This window comes from Phascolarctos cinereus, unplaced genomic scaffold (genome assembly GCF_003287225.1).
Source record: "Phascolarctos cinereus isolate Bilbo 61053 unplaced genomic scaffold, phaCin_HiC Scaffold_4;HRSCAF=312, whole genome shotgun sequence".
Taxonomy (NCBI): domain Eukaryota; kingdom Metazoa; phylum Chordata; class Mammalia; order Diprotodontia; family Phascolarctidae; genus Phascolarctos; species Phascolarctos cinereus.
This window is the reverse complement of record NW_027555847.1, coordinates 672,443,293-672,461,616: the sequence shown is the minus strand read 5'-3', so window position 1 is coordinate 672,461,616 and position 18,324 is coordinate 672,443,293. Positions and strand designations below refer to the sequence as shown.

The 18,324-nt window shown below is 54.3% G+C and overlaps 2 protein-coding genes across 2 annotated transcripts in view; one reads left to right on the top strand and one right to left on the bottom strand.

Annotated features, from left to right (window-relative positions):
* TMEM259 (transmembrane protein 259) overlaps positions 1-2,821 on the top strand; it is a 57,519-nt gene extending 54,698 nt beyond the window's left edge. The window contains 1 exon segment of the mRNA XM_020969233.2: positions 2-2,821. Coding sequence (XP_020824892.1) covers positions 2-689 — 688 coding nt within the window. The 3' untranslated portion in view covers positions 690-2,821.
* Positions 2,814-17,430, bottom strand: GRIN3B (glutamate ionotropic receptor NMDA type subunit 3B). The gene is given in 10 exon segments (XM_078154074.1): positions 2,814-4,159; positions 4,449-4,516; positions 5,011-5,175; positions 8,146-8,297; positions 9,590-9,705; positions 9,809-9,954; positions 10,526-11,600; positions 12,912-13,465; positions 13,467-13,484; positions 16,782-17,430. Coding segments are annotated over 10 exon segments (3,171 nt in total). The 5' UTR covers positions 17,280-17,430; the 3' UTR covers positions 2,814-3,780.
* Positions 17,431-18,324: the final 894 nt, after the last annotated feature.

Genomic DNA, 18,324 nt, shown 5'->3' with positions numbered 1-18,324 from the left:
ACACAATGGGAGCGGCAGCCGGCCAGCCCCCGGGGAGGGCCGGCCCCACCTCTGCCTCAGAAGGGGGTGAACTGAACTGGATGGCTGAGACAGCCACTATCTTCACGGACCCTTCATTTCTCTCTGATCTGAGTGCCTCCCTCCTAGAGCAGAGAGCAGGACCTGGAGCCCTGGCCAATGGAAGTCCCCCTAATGTCCCAGCTGCTACCACCTCCCCCGGCCTAGTTGCCCAGATCCGAGTTAGTGAGAGCCCTGGGGCCACCACTGGCTCCATCACCATTGAAGTGACATCAGCAACACTGGTAACCCCACAGGCAGAAGGTACAACCCCGGAGCTTCCTGCCTCTCCTCCGGCCCACACTACTGGCACCCCGGAGCCTCCTGCCTCTTCTCCAGCCCACACCACTGGCACCCGTGAGTCTCCTGCCTCCCCTCCAGCCCACACCACTGGCATCTCTGAGCCAGCTGCTTCCCTTGCTGATCAGACTAGGGCCAGTTCACTCTCACTTGGTGGCCAGGACGTTGTCAGTTTTTCTGAGAGCGTCTCCAAGGTCCTTGCCCAAGGCCCCACCTCAGACAGGTGTGTCACCCCAGATCTTCAGGCCACACAGGAGAGTCATCCCTGCTCCAAAGACAATGGTGCCCTCCCAGCCATGCTTTCAGAAGCAGAGTTTAGGAGTCCCTCGTGAGCACTTTTGCTGATCCTTGATAGGGCAGAGGGAATCTCTCTGTTCCTGTCAGACACTGGCTCTTTTTCTTCCCCAACCAGATTCAGATGAATTTTTAAAATTATTTTTAAATACACTGAGTGAAGGCAGCTTCAGGGAGAGCAGCCTTCCAGAGGCACGGGCCTTACTCACCAAGGGCAATTGGTCCCAGCTCTGTGTCCCCCCGGGCTCCATGGGAAGATGTGTAACCTAATGTCGGTAGTCTCCAGAGCAGCTGGTTTCTTTGCCCAACTCCTGGCCTAAACCTGTGGGCTTCCTTGCACCACTACCCTTGGGTTTCTTTTTCCCCTCCAAACAATTCCTCCTCTCCTCGTCCGGGATTTGTGCTGCTGCCTCCCCTTCTGGGTGCCAGGCCTTGTTGGAGCCCAGGATGGAATTTCCCCATCTCCTTGCTTTGTGCAGACATGTCCTAATTTCTGGTGATTTTGACTCTTCTCTCCTCCTGGGGCATGAGGACCTTTTTCCATGAGAGAACCCTTTTTTTCCCCTTTGACTAGAGGAGACCTGGAGGGAAACCACTCTACTCAGCCTCTGTTTGGGAATGGTTTGAATGGGGTTCTGTGCACCACCAAGTACTCACTGTGTTCTCAGTCCTCTGAGGCAGCAAGAGCTAGGGCTGTGGGGTGGGGTGGGGAGAAGGCAGTGAGAAGCTGCTCTGTAAGAGCCTTGTGAAGTTGGGTGATGCAGAGCCAAAGCCTGTGTGGGGCAGGGTCCCAGGGTCCCTAGTACAGAGCAGTCAGAGTGTCAGGAGGGAGGTGGAGTCGCACCTCTCCATGGGTAGGAGCATCTCTGGCAGCCCCTCTTTTACCCCTCCCACTCCAGGTTGGCCTCCTTCTACAGCCCAGGGCAAACAACGATGCTGTTAGTTGAGGGTTGGTTTGGCTAGGAGTGAAATGCATGTGGTGGGCAGAAGGATGGAGCGAATGGCCCACAGCTGGTGAAGGCCAGCCATCAGCTGGCACAGACATGCAGGACCACAGAAGAGAGAGTAGGAGTGAGGCCTTCAGTATGATAGCCTGCTGGGTTCTTCTCTTCCCTCTCCATCCCTCCACAGGGGTTTCTGCCTGGTGCTTGGAGTTCAGTGCCTTTTCTTGGGCCTGGAGTATGGCTTACTCTCCCTCCCTCCTTCTGGCCAGAGCTTTGACTTTCCTGCTGACTCTTAAGGAGGAGGTCTGGGAGAGTCCTGTGGAAGGTAGTGGTGGGTGCAGTGTGAGCCTGGATTCTACCCAGTGGGAAGCAGCGTGGTACCCACAGGCCACTTCTTAGCTCTCTTGGTTGGCTGGGGAGTACCTGCTCCGCTCACTGACTCAGGTGCTCCCACATAGAGGGATTGCTTCCAGGCAGCTGGAAGTGGACAGTAGAGGGAAATGACTGTGCCTCTTCTAACTCTGAGAGGAATCTGTAGAGCTGCCTGAGGAGAGTGTGTTTTGTGTGTGTCTAATACACACACACACACACACACACACATACACATACATACATATACACACACATACATACATATACATATATGCGCAGAGCTCTGGTATGAAGGAAGGGGAGAAGGCAGTCCCCAGATGTGTAGAACTGAGCACCATGTGAAGCCACTGAGTGACACCCATAAGGAATCTTGTTCATTAGAGGCAGGATTTTTGACTTTAGGTATCCCCACATATCCTGTTCCCCACCCTGTACCTGGTTACAAAGCTGCACCTGGTGAAATGTTCCATTTATAGGGGAAATTGTACAAGTAGGTATTATGGCCCCAGGAACTGTGAGAATTCAGTGGGAAAGCTGATGATCTCCTGGCTCAGGAAATGGATTTAAACAGTTTCTGGGTCCCAGCCCCTACCAGTCAAAAGGAATGAAAGATTATGGGGAGTGAGAAGACAATCCCTTGCCCAAACCCTCCTTTTGCTACCATGAGCAGATTTGGAAATCTGACTTGCTCTGTCTGGGCCTTTGGGCAAGAGCTTTGGAAGATGAGTCCGGAGGCTGAGTAAATCAACCAAATCACTTGGTGAGGAATGAAGAATAAAAAATTCATTCCATTCTATTTAATTGTAATGTACAAAAATTGTGTTTGTATATATAATAAATAGTCTATCTAACAATTGCTCTCTCTATATTGACTTCCCCCCGGAGGAGTTAAAAGGGCCAGGGGTTCTTCAGTATTTGGGATAGAGTCATGATTTCATTGCTGTGGGTACTTGCCCCCAGTTCTCATCTGTCTTTCGGTAGATGAGAGGCCTTCCTCAAGGCGGCACTGGAGCTGGCAGGTGGTACCCTTCACTGGTGCCCTCTCTCTGGCGGGGCATGTTTTGGGTTACCCCCTGCATTCACTCATCCTTGGCAGTTTGTTGCAGCCTGCATCTGGCCCTGATTCTGCGCCAGGCCCACAGGAAAGTGAAAGACCAACATCTGTATTTTGTCTCCAGGCTCCTATTTATGGTGTTTAAAATATTCTTAAATGATGAAATTCTTTGCCAGCTCTAACTACAGGATTATGGAATGTTAAGGCCCCAGGATGGAGAAACTGCTGGGGCCATTCAGCTGAGGAGCTGACACCGGGGCACAGTCGAGGGAGAGGCTGGGATCCATGCTTCCTAGTTAAAGTGGAGCTCAGAGACATGCAAGGGGATGTTGCTTCAAGAGGCCAGTACCCTCAGCCTGTGCTGGGTCGTCTCGGGATGACCTGCACGCAGTTTCTGCCTTGGCCAAAATTAGCCTCAGACTGTTCTCTCCCTGGGCCTTGTCCTGGCCAGCTGACACCAAAGGATGGGCACATCGTGACTTAGAAGTGGTCTTCATTATGTGGAGGGGCCTGAGGGCAGCAGCTGTTGTATTGAGTGTGCAGAAAGGGTGACAGGAAATCGGCCAGGAATGCCCAGAACAGCAGAGCGAAACAGGAGCTTGGGTGCTACCATCACCTCTGTCCACTGGGCAGAGCTAGGTAGGTTCCCACCTGCTGCCTTCCAATATGCTCCAGGCAGAGTGGCTGCATTTCCAGGGCCAGAGAGTGTCAGCGCCAGGTAATGGGAAGGCCGTGGGATTGGTGGGCAGTCAGGCACGGTTACCTGTCTTCGCTGACCTCCGGGGGGGGCAGCAGGAGCCGGCTGCAGGGGGGCAGGTCCCTCCCAAGCAAGAGCACCAGCTCACTCTTCCTGAGCAGGGCAGCCCGTAGCTGATCCCTCATGCCCTCGATTTTCAGCTCCAGGGCCCTCAGCTCACTCTGGGTGGTGGGAGTAGTGGTGGTAGCAGCAGCAGCTGCCCGAGGAGGGGGCTGTGGAAGTCCTTCTGGCGGCACTGCGAGCTGCTGCTGAGGCAGGCGCCCGTTGGTGAGCTGCAGGTCAGGCCCCTTGACCTCCGGCTCCTGAAATCGGACCCTACGCTCACCCTTCACGGTTGTCCTAAGGCTGTTCCTGCTGCCCTGCTCACACTGGGGATCGCAGCTGGAACAAGAGGAACCATTGTCACTACCTGCAACGACACCATCTGTTGCTCTGCCCCTCCCCTGGTCACGTCCTTATCGCGGAATATGGCCCGTCGCCTCCGGTTTCCTCCTCTGTTAACCTCTCTGTTGAATCTTCACCCAGCCCTTAGAATCTAACTCGAGTGCTAACTCCAGAAAGCCCTCCTTCCCCTTCAGACTAGGGGCTCCCTGAGGTCAGGCACCAAGTACCCCCTTCAGATTGGGGACTCCCCTGGGAGGAAGGCAGTCCGGACTTCTCAACAGCGAACCTTGGCTCCGGCTCCGGCTTCTGGTTCTTCTGCTGGTCTAAGCCGGTGTTTAAAGCCCGATGGATTTTCTACCAGCCCATGCAAAAGAGAGGGATGGGGGGGGCAGTGAGCCAACATTCCTTCCCTTTCCCTTCTACCCCTGGGATTTCTGAGGATAGAACGTTTCCCTTGACCCTGGTGTTTGGGTCACTAGAATTAGAAAAAAAAAGCTCAATTTGTTTTCTGTGAGTCCTTTAGGGAAGAGTGCAATAGAGCAGTCTTGGAATCAGGCTACCCAAGTTCCTGTTGGACATTTTTCTCTACTGTAAAATGGACATGATAACATTGGAATTCCCGTCTCCACGGGCTTTTTGGGTCAAAAGCCTACAGAATTGGCAGGGGAGCTATAATGATTAGTGTTCGTAGCCTTGAGCTGACCCTTCTTATTCTCAGGTTTGAATTCTGGGCATGCTGTTGGGACTCCTGTATTCTGTCTGGAGTGGGTCTCTCTGGCCCTCCCCTAAGTCCACGCATGGCTCAGACTAGCTGCCATCTCCCTCCCCAGGAAGCCGGGGCCACTCACCTGGCTTGTGTGCAGCCAGTACTGTAGCTTGGCGTGCTTTCGGATCCGAGGTAGGACCAGGCGGTAGAAGATGTGTTCACCCAGAGAGGTGAGGAGGGCGCATCCAAGGCCCAGGCAGAGTAGTACAAAGAGCCCCGAGAAGTGGTAGATGCTCATCTGCAGAGTCTGAGGGAGGGGCATGTCATGCACGTGTGTGTGCACACGTAAAATCTGACAACTAAGACTTCTGAGATACCTTGTGTAGCACATGCATGCATGTATGTATATATACATATGTATACATACATCTGCACATATACTGTCCTTTTTCCACCTCTGACCTCCTTTGGTGGAAGGAGGGACAGAGTAGGAGCTAATGTATTGCATATTATTATTCAAGATCTAAAAAGATCTATGTAGAACTAAAGACCAAATCTAGTAAGACTGCTAGGGAAGGGAACAGCATTTATTAAGCACCGACTATTTGTCATAAACTATACTAAGTACTTTACAAATATCTCATTTTATCCTCACAACAGCCCTGGGAAGTTAGATGCTATTGTTCTCTCTATTTTATGGTTGGGGAAACTGTAAAAGGCATACAGGTTAAGTGACATGCCCAGGATCATATAGCTAGTGTCTGAGGCTGGATTTGAACTCAGGTCATCATGACTCCAGGTCCAGCACACTATCTGCTATACTACACCATAGGGCATCCTTGAAAAGTCCAACACTTAGTTTCAAAATAAAATCTAACCACAATTTACAGAGTGGGGAAAGTATGATGACAACAGCTCGTGTGAAAAAGATCTAGAGTTCTTAGTGAAATGCAAGCTCTCTTAATCCTTAGTGTGATGTGCTTGTCAAAAAAAAAAAAAAAAGGTAACGTGCTCTTAAAGCTGCCTTGAAAAGCACTGTGTCCAAAGCAGAATGTGGTGGGGAGAGCTAGATGGTGCAGCAGATAGAGCACCTAGCCTGGAGTCAGGAAGACTCATCTTCCTGAGTGACCCTGGGCAAGTCACTTAACCCTTTTGGCCTCAGTTTCCTCATCTGTAAAATGAGCTGGAGAAGGAAATGGAAAACCAGTATCATTACCAAATGGAGTCAGTCATATATGACTAAAAAATTAGTGCGCAGAAACGACAAACCGTAACGTGGTGGGGGTTGGGTAGGGGTCATTCCCTCCGTACTCTGTCCTAGTCAAACCATCTGGATTATTGAGCTCACATCCAGGCACCACATATTCAGGAAGATAAAAGATGCCTAGGACACAAGAGGACGCAGTTCCGCCGTTTTTAAGCCACTTACAGAGCACTGTGCTAGGCACTGCTGGAGAGACTGCAGATGTTTACTGTGAGCTCCCAAAGGGTAGAGACTGGGTTTGCCTTTCTTCCTATCCCCAGCTCAGCACAGCGCCTGACGCGTAATAGGCTCTTAATAAATGCTTGCTGACTTGGAAAAAAGCAGATGGGGAAGAGGAGTTCTTGGGATCTGACAGCCGTAAGATACTTGAAGGGCTGTCACGTGGAAGAGAGAAGAGCCTGCCTGGCTCTGGAAGGCAGAAACGGGGTCCAATTGGGATCGGGTAAAAGGGCAGTTTTCACTTCGGTCTAAGGAAAAACTCAATAATTCAACATGAGAGCTGTCCAAAAATGGGATGGTCTGCCGTGATGGATGATGAATTTCTATACTGGGGATTCCCACTTGGGTACAGGTTGGTCCGGATGCTCTCTGAGATCCCCCCTGGAGCCCTAAAACTATGACTGGGGGGGCCACCTCAGTCCCCTATGCTATGATTTTCCCATCTCCCCCTGCCTCCCCAGGGAAGATGGAATTTGGGGCAACTTTCCCCATCCCAGTTCTCCATTTTCTCATCAATAAAATGGGAATGGGCTGAGACTTGCTCGATGAGGTGGCTTCGAGCTATGCCATTCTACAAAACCTCTCTGGGCTCCTCCGTCAAATGGGGGCAGTAAATTTTCCATGACCTCAGAGTGACTACAGAAAGGACTTTAAGACCCTAAGGAAATGACTGGCCTTTGAGTAAGGAAGGGCAGAATCTCAAGAGAAGGAAAGGGCTTCAGAACCAACCTGGTCCAGCCTGTGCCAGAATGCCCTCTCTGACTTCCCTGAGGGGGTCATCCACCTCTGTCTTCAAAGGAGGAGAACCTGAGTACCCCCTGGGACTCCCTGGCCCCGCAATTCCACTTAGGGGCAGCTCTAATGCTAGTAAGTTCTTCCTGACATCAAGCCTACGTCTGCGTCTGCACCTTCATCCTCTTGCCCCTTCTCTTGTTCTCCTCTCTGGGAGCCAGATAGACATCGAACCCCACCTCCATACTTTTAAATTCCTAAAGAAATCCGCCCCCAGTCAGTCAGCAAGTATTTATTAGCACTTACTATATGCCAGGCATTGAAAGGTAAAGTGATGATGACTGTCCGTATCTCCCTCCCTCTCTACCAAGCATTTCTTTCTCCAGGCTAAATGTAGTACCTTCAACTGACCCATTTGTGGTGAGTTCTTGAGGCCTCTCACATTCTGGCTGCCCTCTTACGGTGTTCTCCAGGTTTGTTTTTTAGACAAGCATTTATTTAACCCCTACTGTATGCTGGGCAGCTAGCTGGTACAGTGAATAATAGAGCACTTATTAACTATGTGACACAGAGCAAGTCACTAACTATTTTTCTCAGTTCTTCATCTGTAAAATGGGGACACACTGAAGAAGGAAAAGGCAACCACTCCATTTTCTTTGCCAAGGAAACCCCATGGACTTTTGTAGAGTCAGACAGAACTGAATGACTGTGCTTGGCTTTACAAGTATTTCCTTGTGTGCTCACAACGACCCTGAGAGGTAGGTGCTGTTATTATCCCCACTTCACAGATTTAGAAACTGAGTCTGAGACAGGTTCAGTACTTTGCTTAAGGTTACCCTGCGAGTAAGTGTCTGAGACCGGATTTGAACTTGCTGACCAGAGGCCCAGCATTCTCTGACCTTGGACAAGGGCTCATTCTTCCTGTATTTTAAGCTGAAGCTGATGAAGAACGTTAAGAATTTAGTGGTAGTGGAATGGAGGAGGAAAAAGGAGGAAGAGGAAGAAGAAGAAGATGATGATGATGGAGACTGGGGCTCACCGCACCCAGGAGTTTTCACTCACCTCCGTGACAGCAATGACCCTCTTGCCGCAGGGCACCATTTTGTACCATTTGTCATGCAGCAGATCGATGAATCCTGACGACTTGTAGCGACTGATGAACTCGGACAGGTTGGAGGTGAGTGGTGAGTTCCGAGGCAGCCCGATCCCATAGCCTGCAGACAGGACCCAGGACTCTTCCTCATTTCGTTAAGGCAGAGAATGTAAATTCTAGGCCGTGTTTACTTCCCAGGTCCTCCTGGTGCTCAAAACTTAAGGGGAAAGGGGGATAGCCAGATGCCCCAAGGCCTTATGCTTTTCACAGATAGCCAATGCCTTAAGCCTCTCACTAGACCATAGTACAAGGTTCCTGCCTCACCTCCATATCTCTCTGTCCCTCTTCCAATCTCTCCTATACAATTGGCCAGAATCATCTGCGAGTGCATCTCTGATTACACCCAGCCCCGGTTTACAAACTATCCCACGTTCCCACTGCCCACTAGAGGAAGTCCAGACTCTTCAGTCCACTATTCTAAGTTCTGTCTCTTGGGGCAGCTAGGTGGTGCAGTGGATAGAGCACTGGCTTTGAATTCAGGAGGACCTGAGTTCAAATCCAGCCTCAGACACCTAACATTTACCAGCTGTGTGACCCTGGGCAAGTCACTTAACCCCACTGCCTAACCTCTCCCCCAAAATGGTCATTCTTCACCTATGCATGCAATTTGCAGTCACTTTTGAAGTTCTGTGTCCACATGCCCTCCATCCTTCCTGCAAGTTGCTCTGCAAACACTTTCTTCCCCTCAAGTGGATTGTGTATTGTGCCCTGAATGTGCTTTTTCAGACTTCTGCCTCATAACTTTCCTCAAAGTTCCTGCCTGGGAGGTTCTCCTTACCACCCTTCATCCTAGCCAGATCTTCACTGTCTTTCAAAGACAAGCCCAAGTCCCATCTTTTCCAGGAAGCCCTCTAACTGCCCCAGCCCACAGGAATCTCTCCTCAGTTCCTATAAGCCCTGAATGTCTGTACCAGCTCTGATAAACTGTATTCCACGTTCCCAGGTTCTACCCAGCTCTGATGCTCTGTTCTAAGGACCCTCTTAGCTCTGACATTCTGTGTTCTAAGGGCTCTCCCAGCTCTGACACTCTCTGTTCTAAGGCCCCTCCCAGCTCTGACATTCTCTATTCTAAGGACCTTCCCAGCCCTGACTTTCTGGGTTCTAAGGCTTCTCCCAGCCCTATGATTTTCCTAATGGGGGCTGGGAAATTGAACAATAGGGTGCAGTAACTGTCATCAGGGTTTGATGCCTCATGCCCCAGCCCCCACTGCCATCAGTGACCCCCAGTGCCACCCACCACTCACCACAACCTGGCAAGAGGCAGGGTCTGAGCTGCCCATCACAAGGCCCTCTGCTGAGCCTTCCCTGCCATGACCCTGCCTTTTTCCTGAGGGAGGGAAGAAGGGCACTCACCTTCGATGGCAAATGGCTTCCCGACAGTCAGCAGTTTGCAGTCAGCATCAATAGAGACCTCATAGTCCAGCAAAGACTTGTCCATGATGAAGGCATTGAGCTTTGGAGGGTCTGTCCTGGGTCAGAAGGACATGCCCAGTCATGGGCAGGGACCTCAGCTCAGCCTAGCCCAGCCCCCCATCCCCACCCCACCCCGTCCCACCCTCACCCCGCCCTCACGTGAGCATGGTGACCCCATCGGGCGTGGTGGGCACGTTATGCCTTCGCATGTACTCAGCCATCTCCGGGAAGCTTTTCTTAATGTAGGCCTCTGCACTGCTCTCCCACACGGTGCCAAAGCGAAAGCCTTGGGAGGGGTGGTGGAGCTGGGGAGGGTTGGGAGGGGGACGGAGAGTAAGGCACCTGAAGGGGCTTCTCCTAGAAGCCCCGCCCCTTCTCCTTCTGTAGCCACAGCTGGGGACCCTTACACGACAGACACCACGTCTGAAATGAGCCTAGTACCTTAAGCCCGGGGCGGATCATGGCACCTCAGAGAGCCCCAGCAACCCGAGATGCTATTCTCTGCTGTTCTGTGAGCACAACTAGACCTGGGGTGTGGCCCTACAATGGGGGAGGGGGGCTGCCACATCTGGAGGGCAGCCCCATCCAGGGGCCACCTGTACCTCTGAATTACAGGGAAAGGAGGAGCCGCACTCCATCTGGGTCAGAGGCACCTCCTAAGTGTCCCCCAGAGCTGGGCAGCCCCATCCAGGGGCCACCTGTACCTCCGAATTACAGGGAAAGGAGGAGCCACGCTCCTATCTGGTCAGAGGCAACTCCTGTGTCCCCCAGAGCTGGAGAAGGCTGGCTGAGGACATCCTGAAGCCTCACACTAGAGCAGTGACGCTCCATCCCACTCCCTCCACCCCCCCTTCTTCCCACCCTGCCCTGGGTCACCTTGGGGTCATGGATTCCTGACAGCTCCTCAAAGGTCTTCTCTCCCACCATGACCGCCGCCAAGTTGGCTGTGTAGCTTGAGAGGACAAGGAGGCCAAAGATGGCCCAGAGATTCATGAGGAAGCGCCCCGTGGGACACTTGGGCGTCTTGCTGGAGACCGTGCGGCCAAAGAGGATGGCGTAGCAGAGGTTGAGGGCGGAGGAGTAGGAGAAGACCTTGAGGCGATTGCGCCCATGGGGCGTCATGCCGTAGGGGCTGCGCCACTCATAGAGGGTGAGGAAGAGCGCGGTGAGGTGCAGGGCCACAAAGACACCCACCCACATGGTCCAATGCAACGGCCACATGAAAGCCCCGATGGGGGAGGCCGTGTCCCGAGTCCGGACCAGGATGCCCAGGCTGGTGGAGAAGAAGGGGCTTGTGAAGTCAATGACCTGGCTGCGCGCCGAGTTGATGCTAAAGCTGGTGACTGCCATATGGGCAGTGCCTGCGAGGAGGTCTCCCACCAGGCCGGTCCAGCGCCCATCACGCCAGGCACCGTACTTGCCGTCCCCCACGATGTACAGCTCAAAGGAGAAGGGTAAGTCCTCTGCCAGCCGCTCGAGCAGGTCAATGCAGTACCCGTAGCAGCATCTGCGCAGGTCACGGGGCACCGAGCTGTTGCCTGGCTCGTCCAGTGCAGCGAAGAGCTCGCCCAGTATGGCTGAGTCATTGGTCCCCGGGTCCAGGCACAGCTGGCCAGCAGGGCAGAGCCCGTCTTCATCCACCTCCCGGGTGAACACAAAGGGGTGTTCCACCAGGGTGACCACCCGCAGCTTCTGCTGCCGAGCTTCGTTCTCCAGCAGTGAGGACTGGGGGGACATCCGCCCTCCAAGGCCCCCTGCCCCCGGCCACACCCCACCTGCCGCAGGCTCCAGCCTCCCGTCCTGCCAGTGGCCCACCGTCACCCAGGCTGGGGCACCTCGGGGGTCCCGCAGGAGACTCCACACCTGGAAGTGGCGCTGGATGCGGACCTGGGAGGTGCCCGTCACCCACATGTGGCCCGTCCGACCGTGGAAGGAAGCATTGGCCAGGAACCTGTGGGGGAGTGGGGAAAGGAGCAGTTATGACTTGGGCCTTCCAGTGTGGACTGAGATGAGGGCCAGGATGCCCGCTCTAGTCTCTGCCTCATGAAGGGCCACCATTCTCCGTGGGTCCTATGAAGCAGAATCACCTCGATTTAGGAGACCTGGGCTTCCGTCTCAGCTTTAGACATGTGCTAACTGTGTGACCTTCATCGTGTCCCCTCAGATTAGCGAGAGGACCACAGATCCCAGAGGGGAAGGGACCTCCCTCAGAGACCCTTTTTTCAACCCCTTCACATTACAGATGAGGAAACCAAAGCCCAGTCACTTAAAGGGAAATAACTTGGCTGGGGTCCCCCAGGCGGTAAGCATCAGAGGCAGGCTTTGAACCCAGGTCCTGATGCCACAGCCAGGGCTCCTTTGACTGAAGTAGGCAGCTGAACCAGGATTCACGATTTCATGGGCAAGTTTCATAAGATTTAGAGGGAAGACCTTTGGGGTCACCTCATGTCTCCCCTGCCTGTCCCACTGCCACCCCATTTTCACAGATTCGTAGAATCTCAGAGCTGGGAGAACCCTCAGAGGCCATGTAGTCTAACCCACATCTGAAGAAGAACCTTACGATATCCCAACAGCTGCCTATCCAGGCTCTGCTGGGGAGCCTACCACATCCAGAGGCCACCCATTCCCCTTTGGGATAGCTCTCAGTATTAGGGAGTTTCTTCTTACAAGTCAAATCTAAATCTATCTCTTTGCAATGCCTCCCCCCCCCAACTGCTCCCATTTCTGCCCCCTGGGGCCAATGGGCAAATCGAGGCCAAAGCCTGTTCCCCACGATGGCCTTTCTTCCTCTCGGCCTACCCCGTCTTTCTTGTGGAGGCAGAGCATTCACAACTGCTTCAACCAGGGATGGTTTTGCAGGCCTCTCAACATCCTCCCTCTCACCATACCCTATACACAGCATCGTTACCAAGTATGGAGCTTCCTGTGGGAGCCGCTGGGAGCCAGCCTAGATGATGGTGCCCAACATGATAGACATGCTGCTATTTGTCAACGTCCTTCCTGAAATTTGGTTCCAAAAACTGAATGCAATACTCCAGGTAGGGTCTGACCAGAGCCTCAATCTCCCTAAGACCTGGGCAAAGAATGCTTCTCTCTATAGAAGAACATTCTGAAACTCTGAGAGGTGTGAAGTGATTTCCCCAAACATCACACAGCTAGTACATAGCAAAGGTGAGATTTGAATCCAAGTCTGGGATACAATGTGCTACCTCTCTATGACCCTGGGTCCTGACAGGGCATTTGGGGAGCAAGGGATACTCACCCAGCCAGGTGCTGGCCCCACGACTCAGGCCTTGCCAGCTGGGGGCTGTTACAACTGACTGCTGAGGGGAAGAGGGCCTGGTCAGGGTAGGCATGGGCAGCCCTGCCCAGCGCCTGCACCACCAGCCCGGCGGCATCCTGGGTAAGGTCTTCCAGGAGAGGCTGGCTCTCCCCACCAAAGGCCAGTACTCCTGGGGGCAGGCCCTGAGTAGGTAGTTCTGTGGCCTCCAGAGGGGTGCCTAAGAGCCAGCGGGGCCCGGGGGGGGCAGCAGCCAGCACCTGAAGGGCACGGTTGGCGTCACAGCCAAACAGGACCGCAGCTGTGACAGGGGGAGGCTCCCCAGCCAGTGCCTCGAGGCGTGCCAGGGCTCCGGGCAGCCGGCTCAGCTCCAGGGTCATCCTCGGGGCCAGCCCCGTGCGCTGGGTCCAGAAGTCCAAGAAGCTGCCGGGATCACGGATGCGGCACAGGACCAGGGCGATATCCTTCCAGGCATGGGCCCGAAGCACAGAGAGCAGCACGTCCACCAGTGTCTCCATGGGGCTGGCCCAGTCCAAACTGCAGGTGGAACGGATTCTAAGGGACAGGGAAGGGAGGAAAGAATGTCTGTGAGCTTGGGAGACACAGAAGATGCCTTCCAATCCCAGCCCTGCCATTGATTCCCTGGGGGAAGGACGAGGAAGCTCACCTGTGTGACAGTGGGGACATCCTTCCCCCTCGGGGCCTGACTTTCTCTGTTTGTTTCGGGAGGTAGACTCCTAAATATTTTATAATGTCTACAGTAAGTTTAAGTGGGATTTCTCTTTCTATCTCTTGCTGTTGAGCTCTGTTAGTAATATATAGAAATGCTGATGGTTTATGTGGGTTTATTTTATAGCCTGCAACTTTGCTAAAGTTGTTTATTATTTCAAGTAGTTTTTTACTTGATTCTCTAGGTATATCATCATGTCATCTGCAAAGAGTGATAGCTTTGTTTCTTCTTTGCCTATTCTAATGCCTTCAATTTCTTTTTCTTCTCTTATTGCTAAGGCTAAGGTTTCCAGTACAATATTGAATAACAGTGGTGATAATGGACATCCTTGTTTTACCCCTGATCTTACCGGAAATGCTTCTAGCCTGTCCCCATTACATATAATGCTTGCTGAAGGTCTTAGATATCGGGGCCTGACTTTCAGTAAAATGAGGGAACTAGATTCTCTCTACAAGTTCTCTTTCCAGCTCTGTCAGTCTTTGCTGACAATACAGCAGCAGGGGAACATCTAACCCACCTGTGCCTGAACGGGAATCTTCTACAACATACCTGACCATCAGACATATAGCCTACCTTCTTCCTTACCTGATTTCCTGTTTCCCCACACTTTATACTCTACTTTGTTGTTCAGTCATTTTTAGTCATGTCCAACTCTTCGTGTCCCCATTTGGGGTTTTCTTGGCAAAGATACTGGAGTGGTTTGCCATTTCCTTCTCCAGCCCATTTTTACAAATGAGGAAACTGAGGCAACCAGGGTGAAGTGACTTGCCCAGGGTCACACAGCTAGGAAGTGTCTGAGGCTGGATTTGAACGCAGGGAGATGAGTCTTATTGACTCCTGGCCTGGCACTCTATTCACTGCACCACCTAGCTGTCCTTTTACAGCCTACATTGCAGCCAAATTGGTATAATTGCTGTTTCTCAATACACAATATTCCTTTTCTCATCTTACTTGCCTTTGCAGGAGCTGTCCCCAGTTGGGCTCCCAGCCTCAAGCCGTGCTTACACAGCTGCCAACGTAATTTCCCGTAAGTATAGGTCACTCTTCTGCTCAATAGACTCCTATGGCTCCCTACTGCCTCTAGAAGCAAACACCAACGTCTTTCTTGACCTTTTAGAGTATTTCACAATCTAGCCTCAGTCTACCTTTCAGGCTTCCCTTGCCCACATCCGGCCATCTTGGCCTTTCCTCTATGCCCAACATTGAACATTTCATCTCTCTTCCTGGGTCTGGCCCTCTCTCCTCATCTCCACCTAACTGAACGCCTCACTCCTTTCAAGTCACCATCTCCAGGAAGCCTTTCCTGATTCCCCCCAACTGCCTTATATTTCATTTGTATTTATACCCTACTAGATGTCATCCCCCCCCCCAACCTGGTAAGCTCCTCAAGGGCAAAGCCGGGATCCTCAGCTCCTAACACATAAGGTATTTGATAAATGCCCCTTCCTTTATAGTCCAACGTTGTTGAATCACTAAGCCCTGACCTCTGGGTGCCATTATGAGCGCTGTGTGGTAGAGGGCGACAGAGAACAGGACTTTGGGACCCCAAGGAGGAAGGCGGGCTCCAAGGACAGAATGTTAGGATGTCCCACTGGTGGGCTCCCAGCCCCAGAGCCTTGTTTCCTGGGGGGTCTAGGTAGAGCCTGCAGCTATTCCCCTCCTTACCACCCACTACCAGTCAGCCTGAGACCAAGGCTTTTCCCTGCCCATAGCTCCCAGGCTCCCCAAGGCCCTAGCACCCCACCCCACCTCTCCCTTTTCCCTCCCAGCCCCTGCCCCTGCCAGCACCCTCTTGGGGACCTACAGCACTGCGTCCTCCTTCCCTAGGTCTCCCAAACCCTCTTCTCAGTCACTCCTCCCCTCCCCCCACCTCAGTGGAACCCTCCCGCAAGTTTCTCTCAAGCCTGGGGTGGGGAATATCCTCCAGGTCTTCCTCATCTCTATCCCTAGCTTCTCCCCTTGCCTCAGGGCGCTTCCCTAAAGTCGGTGATTCCCAGGTGCCTCTCTCCCTTGTGTCTCACCTCTCCTCTTTCCCCTAGCAGTCCCACCCTTAAGGAGGGAGGGATGGAGGGAAGCCTGTGACGACACTGGGGGCTCTGAAGGTGGAGCTGGAGGTGAAGGCTCGGGCAGGGGAGGGGGGCGGAGCTGGAGCCTCCTAGGAGGAGGGTGTGAGGGTCCAGGGTAGGGCAGGCCTGGACATGGATCAGGGGAAAGGAGGACAGAGAGTAAGGCAAATCCTGAGGCTACCCCCGAGGTTGTGAAGGGGGTTGGGGGGTGGTATTCTAGAGATGAAGAAGGACTTGAGGACGATGCTGGATCAGAAAGGAAATACCCAAGAGATTCAGAGATGCAGACCTTGGGTGGATCAAGGTGGAGATGGGGGTCGTGGTCTGGGAGTTCTGGGTTGTGGGGACCAGAGAGGCAAGACTGGGAGAATGAGGAGCTTAGAGTCTTAAGAAGAGGATGATATACTGGGAAGTCCTCAGTGACAGTGGTAAGGGTATGAGGGAGAGTATAATTCCCCAGGGGCTCCCCAGGGTGAGGGCAGGGAGAATGAGCAGGTCTAGATGTAATTTGGGGAAGGAAGACTCCCGGAGACAGGGCTGAGGGGCTGGGTGTTCCCGAAAGGACGTGCAATCCAGATCTCCCTGAGGACCGCGATGGGAGACAACGGGGTGCAATCTGGGAGCTCCCCGAGTCAAGGATGGGAGACTAGGAGTCCCGGGAAGGAGAGACTCCCTGAGGACCCCGATAGGTGACAACAGGGTGCAATCTGAGGGCTCCCCGAGTCAAGGCTAGGAGACTGAAAGTCCCTGGAAAGTGGTGCAGTCCGGGAGGTCTCCTTGAGAATGGAGATGGGGGGGCAATGGGGTGCAGCCTAGGGGTCTCCCTGGGGCAAGGCTGGGACGCTAGGAGTCTCGGTGAAGGGGTGCAGCGCCGGAGGGCTCTTGGTGGCAGAGACGGGGAACAGTGGGATGAAGTCCGGGTGGCCTTCTGTGGGCAAGGGAGGTAGGGGTAGGGGAGTCTGGGAGTCCGTGCTGGGGCGGGGGGAGCTGGAAGTCAGTCTACGGGCTCCCTAGGGAGAAGATGAGGGTCAGTGGCTGGCGGGGTGGGAGCTGTACCGGCGTGGCAGGCGGCAGGCGCGCGTCCAGCTGTAGCAGGCTCAGCACGGGGGTCTCCAGACTGGCGGCCAGGAAGTGAAGCTGCAGCAGCTCGGGCCGGGACTCGGGGAAGGCCAGCAGTGCAGCCAGCCCGGGCCGGGCCAGCAGGCGGCACAGCCAGGCGGCCAGCGAGGCGGGGTCCCGGGAGGGGGGTGCGGGGGCCTCCAGCTCCAGCTCCGGCTCTGGCTCCGGCCCCAGCCCCAGCCCCAGCTCCAGCCCTAGCTTCGGCCCCAGCTCGGGCCCCCATGCGCCCTCCGAGATAGCCCGGGCTAGGGCGCGCCGCAAGCGGCGCTGCAGGGCCGCCGCCCGGGGCAGGAGGGCTCCCAGGCGCAGCGGGCCCCCGAGCTGCGCGCCCCGGGGACAGGGCTGCGGGTGGCCCAGCCCGGGCCCCGGCCCGGATCCCAGCCCCAGCCCCAACCCCAGCCACAGGCAGAGGCGCAGCGCGGCCACAAACTCCATGGGAAACTTCGGGGCTACGAGAGAGCGCCCCGGGAGAGAGGGAGCGAAAGCACCGGGAGGGCGGGAGGTGCGCGGGGCGGGGCCAAAGCCGGCATCCAGACCCACGTGCTCCCCGGCCCCGCCCCCCAGGACCGGCCAGATCACCCCCAACCATCTCCTCCCAGCCAGGTCCCAGACACAGGTTCCAGGTCTGCGCTCCCCAAGCAGAATCCCAAGATCTCCGCGCGAAGCCCAGCAGGGGCTCCGAGGGCGGGGGCGAGTTTGAGCCAGACGTAGTCTCCTGCGCATCCTCATCCCCTCTCCTAGACCCCCAACAAGTAGCCATCCAGCCTCTTCTCGACCACCAGCAAACACATACCACTCCCTCCCTCTGGCTGCCCTCTGGTCTTTAGGTAGCTTTTTCTTAAAACCAGCCCGTCTGCGTACCTGTTACAGCCACCCGTTGCTCCCGTTTCTGCCCTCTGGGGCCAAGCTGAACAAGTCTAACTCAGCATCCGTGGGCAAAAAGGACAAAAGACCCTTCCCAATCCCCCATCCTCATCCCCTAAGGAGCTTACATTGAGGGCAGTGGCGAATGCACCGCTGGGGAATGACAGCTGGAGGAGGAAGGCTGGCCCCAGGGCACTCCCGGCTCCCCTTCTCCCTCTCCCGTCCCACCTCCCCCATTTCACCCCAGTAGTCCCACGTGTGAGGGGACAGGGACCAGGGGGGCTCCAAAGGCAGATCTGGAGGTGGGGGGCTCAGGAAATTCAGAAATACCCCTCCCCAGTTCGTGAACTGCTCACCCTCACGACAGCCCTTCCGGCGTTCGAATTCAGGTCTAGTGAAGAACATTCATGAAGCATCAACCATGCGTCAACCACTCTGCCCAGGGAATGCCAAACCAACAATGAAAAACGGTCCCCAGCCCTAAAAGGGGCATTCTATTCGGACGAACCCAATTGTAGAGGGATTGCATAACTAGGACTGCAGTGAGTCAGAGGTGGGGAACCTGCAGCCTCCAGGACACATGTGGTCCCCTAGGTCCTCAAGTGCAACCCTTTGA